The following is a 17,431-nucleotide window of genomic DNA, read 5'->3' as shown; positions in this document are numbered from 1 at the left end:
TTTTTTTTATGTCTAGTCGACAGAGAAATTAGTTTCTGTAACCAAGTAAAATGTATTAGCAGTATAAAACCAAGCACATGACTGTGGTTAAAAAGCCCCCAATAATAGAGCTCAAAGTGTGGCTAAAAGGCACAACCATGAGCGAATCAGTTGAGGCACTAGAAGCAAAGATGCTCTTTATGTCAGGAAACCACTGACAGTGAATTGCTCATTAGCCCATTGTGCAACAAAGCACCACAAGGTACGTGATTGTAATTGTAGCCTTAAGTGTCAAGCTAAGTACGACAACAACTGAGATGATAAAAAGAAGCTTCTGGCGATGAATGGCGAACTACATCAGTGAACCAAAGTCAGCTACAAAGGAAATGAGTTTAAGTGTGGCAAAAACCATTAAGCTAAGTATGCCATTAAGATCTCTAGAGAAGAGAACGACAGCTTTCTAGCTCACCAAGCATTAATATGTTAACAAGGATACGGTTTGAACTACTTTCAAGGTACAGTGCACCAATAGACTCAATGCATAGACCTGTTTATCACTGTGGTTTCACACATCACAGACATTAAAGAATGTTTTAATAGCAGCGATGATTATTGTTTACAGTTGGTCTGAGTGCTACAATAAAAGACTCAACTTAGAGTGATAAGTTATTTTCTGTGTTTTGAGTGGATGGATGGATGGATGGATGGATGGATGGATGAATGGATGGATGGATGGATGGATGAATGGATGAATGGATGGCTGGATGGATAGCTGGATAGATGGATGAGGAAACAGAGAAACAAAGGAAGCAGGCATATCTGGGAAACACTGTGAAGGCGTGGTTGAGCCAAAACTAAACATTTATATTGGAAAAACACAAACTTCTTTCCACACAGACATAAACACATGGGGCACCCACAATGAACCTGTGCCCTGCCCTGCCGTAAGTGTTTCCATGTGTGTTATCTCAAGAAGGGGAAGAGAAGATATCATAAAATTTCCCAATGTAGACGAAACAGTTTTTAATATGGTTCAAAACAGCATAACTTATATGGGCGTGGGCTTGACTTTCAGGCACTTAACACTTGAACAGTTTTGTAAGCTGTAAACATGGCCTTTTGTTTACTTTGGAGCATTGTCCCGGGCCAGGAGCTCCACATTGAACATCTCGGCAGTGATGGATGATTGATTTTTTTTTTTTTTTCCTAACACCCCAGTGCATTGTATTAACAGACACTTGGGGAGCATACTATGAGTGTCCAGTAAAAATTCCCTGCAGAAACTAAAATTTTAAAGTTAGCTGCTCTTTTTACACCGCAGTGTTTGTTTATGGTACAATCACTGACTTTAATTTGGCTTTAGTGTTTGTAAGAGATAATAATAGTTTTCCTTACCTGTAAAAGTAAAATATAGCATTGGCAACAAGTTTATTTTTGGTTTGGTTATGAATAACAAGCAGGTGGTACATTTTAAATAAAAAGATTGTGAAGAAGACAGAGGAAGGAATCCAAGTGAATAATGAAGTCAGGACTAAAGGGAAGGTGAGAACACTTGAGAGGTGAAGTGTGCGAGTATGTCTGTGGTGGGGGGGGCTTTTTACAAGAGCCTTGGCAGGAGACGAAGCGAGTACTACAGAAGCCACAAACATTTGAACACCCAGCCTCTCTCCCTAACATTATTTTCCATCTCTACTTGTATTGTAAAGACAATACTTGCTCTTTGAATACACTTAAAACCACCAAATTCCATAATAAAAGTATTTGCCAGGATCTCTGGATGTATAATGTTATAATACAATTGAATACATGTATTTATTATGTTTGAAATAATCTACATGATCGTTATTATTATCATAGGACACTGTATTGCATTTTTAATCACATCACTTTGATCTCGAGAGATTGAGACGAGGAGTGAGAAAAGACCGGACAAAGAGGAGCAGGGGGGGAGATATGAGTGGGTGTAACTAAGTACACATCCCACCAATCACATGAAGGCATTTGGACGGGAGCCACGGTACACATGTGAAAGCGATCAGCAAAGTTCGACAGACACACACACACACACACACACACACACTCGCTCACTCACTCACTCGCTCGCTCACTCACTCACTCACTCACTCACTCACTCACTCACTCACTCACTCACTCACTCACTCACTCACTCACTCACACACACATGGCTAAACCTGAATGACTGGCTGGAAAACTGAAACAACACAACACCTCTAGACAGGAACGATCAACAGCATTACCTCCAGGGGGCTGCTGCAACTTTGGATGTGTGTGCGTGTTTGTATCTTTTCCAGGTACAATTTAGTTCACATGTGAATGACAGACAAAGTGAAAAGACCTTGGCTATCATTTGCCACTGCATATTTCAACACAAGTCATACACAAACTGTAACTTTAACCTTCATCAATGTTTGACACGGTGTGCCCCGTCAACTACATTCTGATTCACATTCATAAAAGTCTACGTTTGCACTGGGATTCATCACACACTGGGTTCTGTCTTTACTCAGAGGGAGCTAGCTGTTTCGTTTCAAAGACTCCTCAATAGTAGCTGTTGAGGTATTTCCCCAGGTCTGCCAGTCATACGTCCAAACTTCTCGTTGCCCCAAATTCACAGTTCGGACGCATACAGTGAAAGGCAAAAGAAAGAAGGTTAATCATCGTGGTTTTCTTGGAACACAGAAGCATAAGAAGCATCATTTCTGCCAGAGCTGGTTGGTAATATCTCAGATTTCCATGATCCCATGAGCAGAAGCAGCAGATGAATGAAGACCAAACCCCTCTGGACACAAAGCCGCTTTCCCTCCCTGCCTGTGTTTGCCATCGTCTCTGTTATTTTCCACCAGTACCCCACCCATAACATTGTAGTTTTCAATGGAAATGAGAAACTAAGCGTGTATTTACAAAACTAAGAACAAACCTGGTCTTTATGCCAAACAGGTGGTGTGTGTGTGTGTGTGTGTGCACACTTGTGTGTATGTGTGTGTGTGTGTGTGTGTGTGTGTGTGTGTGTGTGTGTGTGTGTGTGTGTGTGTGTGTGTGTGTGTGTGTTTGTTTGTGTGTACATATGTGCCTGCCTGCCTGCCTGCCAACAACTAGGTTTGGAGTGAAAGAGATGAGAGCATAGCAGATGTTCTGATAGCTCAGTCATTTAAAACATGAACAAAACTGGCAGCTTGTAAGCTCTCAGTTCACATCCAATAGTTGGGGTTGCAAGACCTAAATTACATGTTGCCTCCATAGCTAGCGTGAATGATTAGAATGAATCCTGCAATAATATTCGGCTTTTGTTTCTGTGTTTGCAGCCGAAGGTTTGGCACAATAATGAGATGCTAAACTACATGATTGTGTGCCCTCTAAGAACCCTGCATCCGTAATTTTGGATTTCTTCGTTGTAATTGGGTGCCGAGATTGTCTCTCTCATGTGAGGAAATTGTTTTACAGCCCCGAGGCCAGGTCAATGCGCTTCACGGTAAAATATGAAAACAATACACGGGTGGTATTGGAAAAGCAATTTCTTTGGTGAGTTTGTTAAAGCTGATGTTTAGAGGATACAAGGTTTGTGACTGACATCATATCGTATTGCTTTTGACTCTGGATGAAAACAGTCATATTAAGCAATAAAACATTCTACAATTGTACATAAACATAGAATATGTAGCCTTTATAGAAAATGTACGTACTTTTTTTGAAGCAGATCAGTTAATTAAAAGGCAAAATACAACTGGCAGTAGTTTGTTTTTATATTTGTCAACACTTGGCATGAAATAAACTTAAACACATGCTTAATTCATTACAATGCAATTCTAAAAGTCATAAACTCAATTAAAAACAGCATGACCTTAGCTGTCATCAAGAGTGACCCAGTCCACAGAAAAACGATCAGAGATCTGAAACCATCAGCTGTATATTAGAAACACTGCTCTAATTGCGGCATCTTCTGGAAAAGCTGCGAGTCGTGTGCTTGTTTGAGATTATTTGGGTGCACATTTGGTTTCCTTACACTGCTGATGTCTCTTCTTAGTTATTCATGAATTCTTTAATGAACGCCGTTATTTCCCAAGCAGCGCTGAGAGAGGCAGGGAGGTGGCTCGACTGTTTACGCTGAAGCGCTGGGAGAAAACGTGAGCTCCTAATTGTAGATGGAGCTATCTTTTTTTTTTGTCTGTATATACAGTTTTTTTTTTGTATAAACACAAAGGTCACAACATTGCCCTAAAAACTGCAAATTTCAGTGGACAGTTAGTCTATCTTTTTACCATAAAGGTAACTCCCACACTCCCTTTACCATGTTAATTTCCCTAAAAAAACCCACTTGTGTTGCAATTTGGAGCAACATAATCAAAGTTGCATTGAATTGCAATGAACTGACTTCAAATTTTTAAAGAGAGTAACGATGCTCATGACTATTGGTTGCCACGGTGATTTTATGCATTGTGAAAAGAAAAGTCAGGTTTTTAACCCTTTTGAAGGATGCATGTCTGAAGGGATGGAAATGAATAAATAGGACAACAATCTACAACCCAACAAAGATGGAACGTTGCTGTTAGTCTTTTTTCCTGGTTTCCATACGTATCTTCCCACTCTATCTGTAGCCCTTTGTGTGTCTACTGTGTGTGCGAATTTAATGGATTTAAGTACATTTGAGCTGAATGTCTGTGCATTTTTGTGTGGTTGAGACTTATGTGTAAACAGCTGTGCTCAGTGGACTGAAGCTGATGCACTGCTGAATATTGTATCTTCCTTCACAACACATCTGCTGGAGCAAATACACACACACACACACACACACATACACACACAAACAAGAAGAAAAATAATGTGTATTTTCTCCAGTTGTTTTCGTTTATAGCACCAGAAGAATCATTCCTCGACCACTGAGATCATGTATTTTTCAATACTGTTGTCCTCGAATCACTTAGTGTGGAAACAATTAAAAACCGGACAGTGAAATCAAACAAAATTAATTTGCTCTAAGCCACTATGATGGAGTCTTAGTCTTATGTTTGTGTGGGGTGTTGCATTGTATTTACGATGGTAGCAGGAGCAGTTGCTGCAGTGTTCATGTGGAGTGGGAATGAACTGTTATTATCTCTAATGCACGGATTACATCCAGAAGGCAAACATCTGGCATGCAGACATAGACAGTGAGACTCGCAGACAGTCACTGGAACTGCAGCAGGCAAGATATTGATCTTAACTGCGACCATTGAGATGATGGCTGCAGACAGGATATGCATGATAACATTAGATGCAATCAAAAATACTGTGTATGGACCAAATAAAAACAGTGCAAGTGCAATCACATGGGTTGAGGTCTATGATAGGATATTTTAGGGCAAAGCTATATTTCTAACGTTGAGGTTTCACTCTTTTGAGTCTGATAGTTTTTAAATGAGTGTGTGCAAATTCTGCTTCTGACTGCCAGTCATCTAAAACTCAAAATGAGAAAAAGGAAATTTCCAGCAGGAAAAAAAAAAAAAAGAAATCTCAGCATGTCACCTTAATGTCCTCTCATTAAAGGTTCTGCTCACTGAGAGAGTAGTTAAGTTAGCATTATGTTTAAAACCACAAAGTTTGGAAAAACCCTTTAAGAGATGTAGATGGAGTTAAATGGATTTAATTGCATACCGTAAGTAGTTGTAGCTCTGTTCTCCTTTTACTCATAGAAAAGTATAATTATATACTAAATATGAATGGATAAAATGTGTTGCTAAAGGTTTCACTCGATTTTTTTTTATGTTTCTGTTGACTGCCACATCTTCTTAGCTGATACTTTATAAAAGATATTCCTCCGTGTTTTCTGAAATCAATCGAAGAACTCACTTGTTCTTCAAAGTTACATTTTTTTTCTCTGAGGGAAACTGTTCATTTTAAACAACATTTTATTGATGTTCCGTCTGTGATCTGCCTGAATCTTGTCTAATATGTCCATGGTAACTTGTTAAAAAACTGTGCTCCAGCAAAGGCTGCCCCTTCTGTCCCCATCATCACCAGCCTCCTGGTTAGGTCTGACACATCTGGGATATATTGTTCCCTTTGGGCTCGCTCTCCATCACACTCACATACACACATATGCACACGCGAGTGCAGAAATACAGAACTGTAACCATCAGTTGAAGCCAACAGCCCACTTCATGTCCACCGGGAACAGGTACGTGTCATTTCCTGTTCCTATCTTCACCTGTCACATGCCACAACCTGACTAAAGCAGTAAGATCTGATGGCACAGGAGAGGAGAGGAGAGGAGAGGAGAGGAGAGGAGAGGAGAGGAGAGGAGAGGAGAGGAAAGGAGAGGAGAGGAGAGGAGAGGAGAGGAGAGGAGGTTGGTCAAAACAACAGCATTTTCAGGACCATTTGCGACTAAGTATAGCGTTATAGTTAAGAAAACGATTTGAGTACAGTTGCTGCTTTTAGGTGGAATTATGATGACTTTATAATGACTGTATTTGGGCTCTGATTACTTTATAGTACAGTTCAGGGTAATAAGAAAAATAGCACAACCTTATTGACAAGGTGTCCATTGTCTTTCCTTCATTTGCTGGTGAATTTATGCCGCACATTAGTATTGCCTAAATTAAGTAATACGTGTAGCAGCGTTTGTACAATGGCCTGCTTTATTTAAGTAATTGTGCAGCTGAGAGAAAAATTGCTCGCTGTAGCAAACAAGGTCCATACAACACTACCATATTATAATAAATGGTCCTTAAACAGCTCAATAAAGCAGCATATACAATAATGGTCAGTATTCATCACTTTTTACACTAAATCATCATAAATGGCGATTTACACAGTCTTTAACTCGAAAAATACATCACATGCAGAGGTTGAATAGACAAACAAATTATGTTTTTAAATTTTTATTTTTTTATTTTTTATCTTTAGCACAGCTGATCATGAGTTGATCAGGAATACAGCAACTCAATAGGCCATCTAATCCTTCACTACACACTCACTAGCTACATGTTATTAACATAATAAGCTGTGGACGCAGACTCGTGCAACTACACAGCTGGCCACTATTAGTAAAAGTCCCATGACCTAGACATTTTAATCCCCGTCCAGACATGTTGAAAACCCTCCTACGGGGCAAGATGATTAACGTCAACCGCTATTGTATGTGCACAACACATGTAAGCAAATACATGCACACAGACACACAAAAACTCTACATACAGAGATGCAATGGCAGTTAAAAATACAAAGACGACAAAGAGATTAATGGAGTCATTTACACAGCATATTTAAGTCACTAATGTTTTGTTTGTAATTATCTTTATAGAACATATAATAAACAGCACATACATGCAGAACTGTCATGTTTTTTATGGTGATATACTATGTAAGCTAGTGAATCACAGTTTTTGTATAATTTGTCTTCATGGTAAATTTTCCAGGCAGTGTGTTGTCTAATGTGTTTCATAAACACAGAAAGGCACTGAATCTGTAAACTTTGGCATTTGGATGTGTGTAAAAAAGTATACATTCCCGCAAGCTTGTAGCTGATGTGCGTGTTTTATGTGTGTGTTTCTGCCTGTAAGTGTGAATGGCCTTCTGTTTTCACACATATGCACGTATGCTCTCTTACCAGGCAGATCACAGCCGAGAACCTCCATCCTCATGCCGATCCCAGCAGGCGACCACCTCTCCGGAAAGACTCTGATGTGCTGGGCCACAATCTCATCAAACCTCCGCACCTCTGGAGTATCATAGTGGCTGTTCCCTTCGAAAACCTGAGGAAAGAGATGGAGATTATTATTATTATTATTATTATTATTATTAGAGTGTTTTTCTATTTTCATTTTACAACAGTTTCCCTCCAGTAAAAAGAACATTTTGATTTTAAATTTGAGATTCCAGAGTTAATTTTAATCATGCACTTAATGAAAAAAACTAACCATAGAAAAGTTCTGTGGCCTGCTTCACTGGACAAAAACTTATTTCTAAGGTATAGCTAGGTAACAGTCATCTGTGAATTTTGTGGTAAAGACGGCACTGAGGGTGAGTTTTCGAAGACGTTTAAAACCTGTAAATGCAGCAGAGGAAGTAACATTTTTTTTTATTTCATCCCCGGTCGATTCAGGTCTCTGAAAAACAATCGGAAATTAGTAAGCCCGTCTCTCTACAGTCATGTAACACAACTAATCACCATTGTTTCCCAGCTCAGTATGACATGTGTCATAAAAATAACAACAGAGAGACTTTTGATTTTCAAATCATCTTTGAGGCGGCAGCAGAAGCCTCTGGCAAAAACACAAGATTTATTACAAACTTAAAACTGACTAGACTGCAAGGATCCTTTCAAAAAAAAAAAAAAAAAAAAAGTGGGCTGTGTAAGTTGTACTATTGGTTTCATTAATTGAAGCATATCTTCTGTCTTCCCCATTTCTGCGGTTTTTAAAAACGTATGATGAATTTCCCAGGATACTCATTTAAAAAGACAGGCAGATGAGAGAGAACAGGATTTGAGCATCAGGAGAAAATCCGGGCACTCAGTAGTACTATTAAAGCGTTTTAAGACATAGTCTCAGAAAGGAGAACAGAGCTTAAAGTGCCCTGTCTCGCAGCGCGTTAGATTGCCAGTAGTGTTGAGTGGTGATGCAGGAAAGACATTTTTAATTAACACCCATGAGAGACAAATAAAGGATGAGTGAACAGAGACAGAGAAATGCAGAGAGGAAGAGTACATAGGACTTAGAGAAAGGCAAAGACAGAAGCAGGGAGAATGAGGAGTGAGGTGATTAAATTGAATTATTACCGGAGCTGAGGCTGTAATAAAATGGCTTTTCTTTGCTAAAAATGACTAGAATGAGAGAGAGAAAGAGAAGAGGCGAAGAAAGAGGGAAAGAAGAGGGACTACGTTGAGAAACAACTATAAATAAACTACAAATGAGGGAGAACTGACAGTACGATCACAGGATGGAGAGTACATACTGTATGTAAGTGTCACAGGAAGAGAGATTATTTGTGTTCTCCTTATTCACCTTAGCAAACCCTGTCTTGCTGTCAGTGATGTAGGTCCAGTCTTTGCCAGTGAAGCTGTGAGCCAGTTTGTACTTTCTGACAAACGCTCTGTTCTCGGCGCTGGTGCTGCCCTCAAGTCCTCTCGCACCCTGGGTGATAATGCCACGCACCATCTTGGGCACACCGAGGTCCACCTGCAACACAGAAAAAAAGAAAAACACAGTTATTATTGTCAAGTCACTCTCTGCCCTACAGACCCAATCAATTTCCAGATCCCCTGCCTGCCTTGTGGTAACTGTGACTTTCCAAAGCACACACTTTGCATTACTGTGGCAGTGCACTCAGATCAGTTCACAAATGTAAGCTAAATGGTGGTTTAAAACTGCGTCTTTGTCCTTAGATATCGTTGTGGATTGTTATTCAGGATGTTTTCCAGTAATTCTGTTCAACAGATGTTGCCATTGCAGATACTATAGTAAATTATGATAATTGTTTTAGCTTTGTTTCATTTGTCATTGATTTGTTGCAGTAACCCATTTGTTTAATCGAGCTCAGTTTACAGCACTATAAAAAAGGGGTGAAAAAATATCACATAGCAACATTTGTTTATTGCATCAGTGCTCCGATGCAGTGAAATGGACCCTACCTTTAGTCCCTTATCTCCAGCAGTCTATATCATAATAGCCAGCAATAAACAATCCCAGTTGAACATACTGTGATGTCAAAAAAATAGAAAACTAAATAAGAAAAATAAGAGAAGTTCTCTTATAAGGTTGCAGTTACAAACCTGTAGCCACTCCTCTCCAGCTATGGGTTGTGTCGGGTTGGGAAACCAGCCAGACCGACTGGCCACCAGCCTGGCCGCCCCCATGGAGCCGTGGATGTCCCTCATGGAGGATGCAGAGATTTGGGAGTCAGGGAGCAGACCAGACAACATGCCTTGTAGCTCTGAGCAGGGAGCATCTGAACAAGAGATGAAGATGGAAAGACATGAGAATACTTTAGACTACTGATGGCCATTTTTCTAACACATGAAACGTGGGATGGGGATTTGTGTTTATGTTGCTAGGTTATGTCTTGTTGCCTTTTATTCTTTTCTTTTTTTGACAGAATTGTTATTACATTAAAGTGAAGCTCAGTAACGGTTTGGAAAATATTTCTTTCCTCTGACTTGGTGCTTCAAAGATCACAACAGCATTGAACATTTGATGAGCTGGCAAAAAACATTGTATTTATGAACCATGTCATCAACAAAAAATATAACCTGACGAGTGTGAAAAGGTTGATTTCTTGCATTCAAAAGGATGTTAGAGCTTTTCTGAACGAACCAACCACAGGGACTTTTTAATAGCCGCTGTATGAAGCCTCACTGCTACACAGTAATATTACGAAATTAACAAAAATGTTTACTGTTGTGAATTTTATATCTCAGTCTATGAAATTAAAATGTAAAAAAGAAAACAGAAGCTGCCAGGAAATTTGATATTCAATGAAAAAACTGCTTTGGAAATCATCAGGAGATATGAAAGTTTTGAAAGTAATTTAAAGACAAAGTGATTATTAATTATCATTAATCTTTAAAGGCTTTAAAGGGACAGTCCAAACTGTTTTTTTTTACGCTATTCCAGTGTGGAAGTTGCTACACTGCTACAACATCTTATAAATATAATAATTTGGTGTCACTGTTTGATCTAATCTTGGAGTGTAATAGTGACACGAATTGTTAAAACAACGACTGGTTGTGTTACACTCCGCAGCGCTCCTGAGCTGCTTTCCATGAAGCCACTTCATTATTTTTTCCTTCCTGCTGCTACAAAGTTGATGCATAACTTTAACCGAGCTACCAAAGGGGGATTCTTCGTGGGGAATTGAGCCAGAGAAGTCCCAAATGGAGGGAACTAAATGAAAGGTTGTTGCATATCAAAGGGATACTGTTTATTACACTGACAAATGTGTTTTAGGCTAACAAGCATCAAAATATGGTATTGCCATGAATAATTATAAAAAGGAAACTAAAAAGCGACCATTCCTGTTTAAAAATGTACCGAGTGAAAACATGATGAGCCAAAAAAAGAGGGTAAACAAAAGATGTGATGGGAAATGAAAGGAAGAGGAAGACAAAAGGTGAAGAAGAGGAGTTAAAGGACAAGAGGGAGATAAAGAGATAGACAAAAAGGTCAAAGAGAGATGGACTGGAAAGACAGCGAGTGAATAGAAAGGGTGGGAAAGATAAAGAGAGATGCGGGTGAACGGAGGGAGAGAGAGCTGACAGTGAAGGGTGACGGTGATTGATGGTGACATTCTTCAGGTCTTCGAGGAGATGAATGTTTAATGCCGTGACGTTGCAACTGTGCCCCAGTACGGTAAATAATGAAACAACGATAAACAACAAAAGCTACAGCCAGGCTCAATGAGCTCCCCTAAGCTTTACAGCCGACATAAAAACTGATTAGCAAAAAGAAAATTATATTATTGGTTTGTTTATCTTGTGTTTTCTTAATTTTGCGTCGATGCGTTTCAGCAGCAGGCCTTTTAGTACAGGAGTGCAGTGGGAGTGGATGAGAATAGCATCTCTATAGATCATAACAGAAATAGTTAGATATTACACAGCAGCGTGAGGGCTCTTAAACTCACACACAGCGATGCACCTACGAGTACATAGTCGTCGAACAGTCACGGTCTCGAACACACTTTGAAACCCATTTCTTCTCACATGCTCTGATGCCTCGCCCACACATGGGCGAACACACACTCCCACTGTGCTTCTCCTGATAATGGGGTCTTACAACACACTGTAAAGTACACCATTGAGGCTCTACCTGGCTGATGCACATGGATGGAGTTTTGCATATACACACACTAACCAAATCCTGGAAAGAAAAAGAAAGAAAAAAAAAAAGTACTCAAAATAAGTGATTGATAAATGCCGCAGTGCTAAAATGAAATGAGTTTAGGGAATAATTGATGGAGGAGGAAAAAGCAGAATGAGGCAGGGACAGGGGAGATTTAAGGAAAGGGGTAAAGAGAAGAGAATAAAAGAGGGCGAGAGAAGAGCGGAAATGGAAGCTGTCAGCAAAGGCAATAGAAGGACAGAGGTAGAGGGAGAATAAGCAGGAAGACAAACAGAGTGACATTGAAGAGAGATAGGTAGAAAGTGAGGAAAAAGTAGAGCAAGAGACATAAAAGTGTGATTTAAGTTAATGACATGTCACTGACTGACTGCTTTATGTCTGCCTTTATAGGCCTGTGTAGGGCATTATCACATTCCCCCTGGCAGTGTGTACCAGTGTGTGCTTGTCTACGTGCAGGGAAGGAAACAAAAGATACTGCATGACCATTAGCAAGATATGTCTTGGTTATAGAGTATTTCTTTTCTACAGATTATAAACATTTTTTACAGAAACTGCGGCAAAACAGTTTGTTTTTTTCCCTCCGTGCACCTCTAAAGTATCAAACTCTGTCATCCCTCTTCACAGAAGGCAAACTTAAACTGCTAAGATTTAGCATATGAAGTCTGTGTTTTTTCTCAGGCTTGTGATGGATTGCAGAAATCACGAGGCAACAGAGATGGGCAAAAGACGGGGAAATGGCCAAAAAAACGTGTTGAATGTGTTCTCGCTGCTGAGAGAGGCTGATATATAATGCAATTTTGGGTGTTAAAATAGAGTAAAAAAAAATAGGTGATAGGTAGACAGGAACAAAGGCAAGATACCTGATATATTCCACATCCCTGTCTCTCTCGATCACACACACACACACACACACACACACACACACACACACACACACACACACACTCACACACACACACACACAAGCAGTATCATATTGTTTCAGTGTGATTGTGATTGGTGTGGGTGCTGAAATAGCCCTCCTGGATAAGAGCATATCTGTCCCTCTCAATGGCCACTACGGTGGCTGCAGAGAGGCCCTAACCTAATAATGATACAGTCGAGCTGGGACACACAGACCCACACACATACACACACAGACAGACACACAGACAAACACACATACACACACACACACACAGAGAGAGAGAGACACACACACACACACACACACACACACACACACATTGCAACTCTTTCTGTCTTTTTTACCGTTTCTATACGCACAGACACACACACAAACACAGACAGTCTAATTAAGTTTTATCTATTTATAGTATTGAGCTGATTATGCTGGTTGAAATCGTGTTTGTTTGCCAGGGCTGCAGATGAAAGCTGAGAGCCTGTTACTCTCTGATGTTATCACCCACACATCACACTCTAGTATTATTCTATTAGGACTGAGTGTGTGCATGTGTGCATGTGTGTGTGTGTGTGTGTGTGTGTGTGTGTGTGTGTGTGTGTGTGTGATCTGTGAGTGGGAGACAGAGAAGGGGATATGTATATGAAAGAGCGAGGGCAAGAGTGTGAGGGAACATGAGGGTGGGTGTGCTCTGTGAAAGTGAAAGACAGAAGTAGATGAAAGCAAAGTAGGGATATAATTATGAATAAGATAGATGGATGGACAATTTATAGGAATATTTATCATTAGATGATATAAATGAAAAGGGAAAAAAAAAATACCCTTTCACATTTGCGAGTTCTTTTCCAGGGAATGTTTGTTTGAGTTATTTTTGCCATGACCCACCTTCTGACCCAGTGTAAAAGCCAGTATATCACGGGTACAAAACTTGGCAAAATGACTACTGTGTTTTCAAAAGAATCCCATAAGGAGACGGACCAAAAGAAAAGTCTGAGAAACTGAAAATTTAGATGCTTCATCTTTCTTACCCGTGATCTGACAGCCGTAAAGCTCGAAACGCATTGCGATGCCGGTCTTCCACGTCTGAGGTCTGATTCGTACAAAGCGGGCCAAAACTGGCTGCGGGATCCGATTGAGAACCACCTCAGTAGCATCAGTGTTGGCATGGAAAACCTGTAGACATAGAGGAACAGAGACATTTAATAAGACCTCTTTGTTATCCCAAGCAGGAGAGTGAATGTGGGACCTCTGTGTAGATAATGGATTAATCCTAATATAGCAACATCATTTATTTGCATCTATATACTAAATATAAATGTACAACCGTTCTCTGCAGAAAAAAATTATAATTAAAGGCAAGGTCAGAGGAGTTTACCCTCATAAAGTTCCCCAAAGAGACACTGGACCTGGAGGTTAAGTGCAGTTTCAGCTTGTTAGTCAGTTGGTTGATCAGTTGATCAGTTTGTCTGTTCACCACTTTGGTCCAGACTCAAATATCTAAACAGCAATTCAATGGATTTTCATAAAACAATGTATCTAAATGACTTTGGTCAGTTTATTTTTGTAAACTTTAAATTTTACTCCACTACATTTCCGAAATAAAGTGTATATTCTTTTATTCCAAAACATTTTCCCCAGGTTTCTATGTTTCTACAAAATGAAACCTGAAGAAATTTGATAGCCTGATGGGACTGCACCAAGCAGGTTTGGTGAATCCGAGGTCCTAGCTTGCAAGCTTGACCATCAGTAAATCACCTTAATGTGCAAGTGCTCTCAAAGCCCAGGTTAGGTTTCTGTTTCCATTCAAGCTCCGGCATGGCAGATACTAGCAAACTGAGAATACATCATCATAATTAAATAACATTAATCCTGATTTTCATTTGTAGCTAAAGAGGCCCCAGTTCAACAAATGTTAGTGTCTCTTTGAAAGAATAAACTTTGAAATACTGACCACTTGCTTTTATTTTTAATACTTGAGGACAATTATTATTATTAAAAAAAAATAATACTTTTTATACTTATGTACAGTAGCCTACTTTAAGATTTTTACCCAAGTAATTTTCAAACAGGTGATTTGAACTTTTACCAAAGTCCTTTTCTGGTAAGAATTCTGGACTTTTGTAGTGTAGTGTAACTTTCAGGGAGTCTACTTTATACACCACATGTGTGTTTTCTTGACAATTGCTGGATGGACCGCCCTGAAATTTGGTACACACATTCACTCAGATTTGTGTCTAAGTTTCTGTGTTACTTAACCATTGTTAGCACCATGTTAACAAATATAACCCAGATGGTGACACAGTGAACTATATATCTCATAAAAATCACTTTGTTCACATTGTTTTTGCACAGCATTACGATGTTTGCTTCAGAATTAGCTTAAAGCCCCACTGTTCCCACAGTAAGTCATAGAGCCGTTAGCATGGCTGATTACTCATTACCCAGTGGTAAACTGTTTCACTAAAAGAAATTTAGGGTTAAGTGGAAAAAATAATGACCCTTAAAAAAAAATAGTTCAGCAAGCTGGGAAACAGAGTTATTTGCTTTCTTTTCAAGCGTGGCACAAAAACATAAATATCCGATATCTGTGAGTTAGGTATGAAGGTGGCATCAGAATGTGTTCCCATGCAAACATGACATCGGGGCTAACAAGGCTCAGTCCACAGTTGTTATTATTTACAACAACATAATTGAGTAAAAATGATTTCATATGGTGTGTGTTCACAAAGGAAGGAATGAGTGCAAAGGTTTACTTACACACTCACACACTGTCAGTCTGAGGGCATGCAATGTGTAATAAATCAAGGATGTAAGTGTGTGGGAGAGCATCCTCTTCTCACGTCCCCTTGACTCAACCGCACACACAGGAAAACATCTTTACTCCCTCATGAGTGCTGTCACCCCTCAATGCACACACACACACACACACACACACACACACACACACACACACACACACACACACACACACACACACACACACACACACACACATATGATATTCATTAATAAACTGCTTCCAGACACCACTGTCTTACACACACACACACAGACTGTCTTTCCATCCTCACACAGTCCCCTCCGAGCTCACACACACGCAACACACACACACACACACACACACACACACACACACACACACACACACACACACACACACACACACACACACACACACACACACACAGAATGATTTCCTGTGAAAACACACAATAATACATATAAAAGGAAATTGAATGCAAGTGCACATGTCCAGAAGCACTCTTTTTGTCTCTTGACATCAAGACTTTATATACTTATATTTCCCTGTCTATCTGACAGAGTGTCACGTCTCCCTCTCTCTCTATCTCTATCTCTGCAACAGTCATCTCTGTTAGGCTCTCCACAGGAAAACACAGCTGGGCTTCTGCTCCTCTCCCTATCATTTCCCTCCCTCTGCGCCTCTCTATTTTCCTCTTTGACATCTCTCTCTCGCTGCCGTGATGATATACTGCTGCAGGTTTAAGGAAGAAATCCATGCAAAAGAAAGAAGAAGGTTGTTTTCCCTCTGTGACTCTAACACTCTTTCTATTATGTTACATTAGTACTGAAAACACATTATGGTGTGTTTATTACAGAGCAGTAAGTCTTATTCAACAAAGCCAAAGGCCTTGCAATTACTTGCTTGGATACGCATTTATAGATGTTTGCTTTGTTTTAGGTGTGTGTGTGTGTGTGTGTGTGTGTGCATCTCTTTGTGTGTAAATTTACAATTTCATTCTGGTTCTCGATCCATTAAACCGCAGGAACCCGTCAGGGGTGACAAAATATGGATGAAAGGAGTTTCTCACTTGCAGTAACAGAAGCAGGCCACTGGGCCAGCTGGGAATTGAACCCCTGACCCGGTGCGTGAATGACACAAAGTCATCCCCAGTGACTTCATGCTCTTACAAAAGGACTTCATACTAAAAACTGTGACCAGTTAAATGATGGAAAAATGCCTAAAGGCCACAAAAGACTTAATGGGATTGTGGCAGCAGACTGTAATTACAACTGTGTGTGTTTGTCAGTGTGTGTCGGCGTGTAAAAGTGTAATTATGAAGTCTCACTCTGAGGAGTTGTTGGGCCTGGCGGGTGCTTTCTGATTTCCCTTGGTACACGCTGAAACATTTCTTCAACACATGTACACACCCACATGCACACATACACTCGTTTATGTATGGGTAGCCTACATAAGAGTGTACATAGTTGAGTACATGCATGAGTCTTTCTGTGCACATGTATGTTTGCCTAACCCTGGTGCTGTGCTTTACAAGCTCTTAACAAAGTAGTGTGTGCATGAGTGTGTGTGACAGGCTTCTCAGAGATGTATACATGTTGTCCTTCGACATGAATCTGGCATCTGCCACCAAACGCAGTTGAAATTGAAGCTAGTTGTAGCTTCCAATGTTGTAACTGTTTTTTCATGATGATATCAAACAAAATGAGATCTCTTCGGTAGCAGACTTAAAACAGAAAACATCGTCATACCGAAAGAACACAATCTTCAATTTTCCTTGACTTCCAAAACAACATAACCGTTTTAAGCGCCTTCTATAGGACAAACACATCCTTACACTTAAAGGCAAAATAGTAATTTGAGCGATGACCAGAGACAGACATACCGCATCTTCATCAGCATGGTAATGATAATAAATACTTAGTTAACTTTGTGACACATCACAGTTTGGTTAGGTTT

General features: G+C 39.8%; 1 protein-coding gene across 2 annotated transcripts in view; it reads right to left on the bottom strand.

Annotated features, from left to right (window-relative positions):
• LOC138201346 (neuropilin-2-like) overlaps positions 1-17,431 on the bottom strand; it is a 91,287-nt gene that overhangs the window by 29,347 nt on the left and 44,509 nt on the right. For both annotated transcript variants that reach the window (XM_069154756.1, XM_069154757.1), the window contains exons 8-11: positions 13,743-13,887; positions 9,749-9,924; positions 8,982-9,155; positions 7,586-7,730 (exon numbers count right to left, since the gene is read on the bottom strand). In XM_069154756.1, the coding sequence (XP_069010857.1) occupies positions 7,586-7,730; positions 8,982-9,155; positions 9,749-9,924; positions 13,743-13,887 (640 nt within the window). The remainder of the gene's footprint in view (positions 1-7,585; positions 7,731-8,981; positions 9,156-9,748; positions 9,925-13,742; positions 13,888-17,431) is intronic.

Source organism: Embiotoca jacksoni, unplaced genomic scaffold (genome assembly GCF_022577435.1).
Source record: "Embiotoca jacksoni isolate LCO1_2020_lvr unplaced genomic scaffold, fEmbJac1.0.p SCAF_2, whole genome shotgun sequence".
Lineage (NCBI taxonomy): Eukaryota > Metazoa > Chordata > Actinopteri > Embiotocidae > Embiotoca > Embiotoca jacksoni.
The sequence above is the reverse complement of the archived record's forward strand: the minus strand, read 5'-3'. Positions and strand labels throughout refer to the sequence as shown.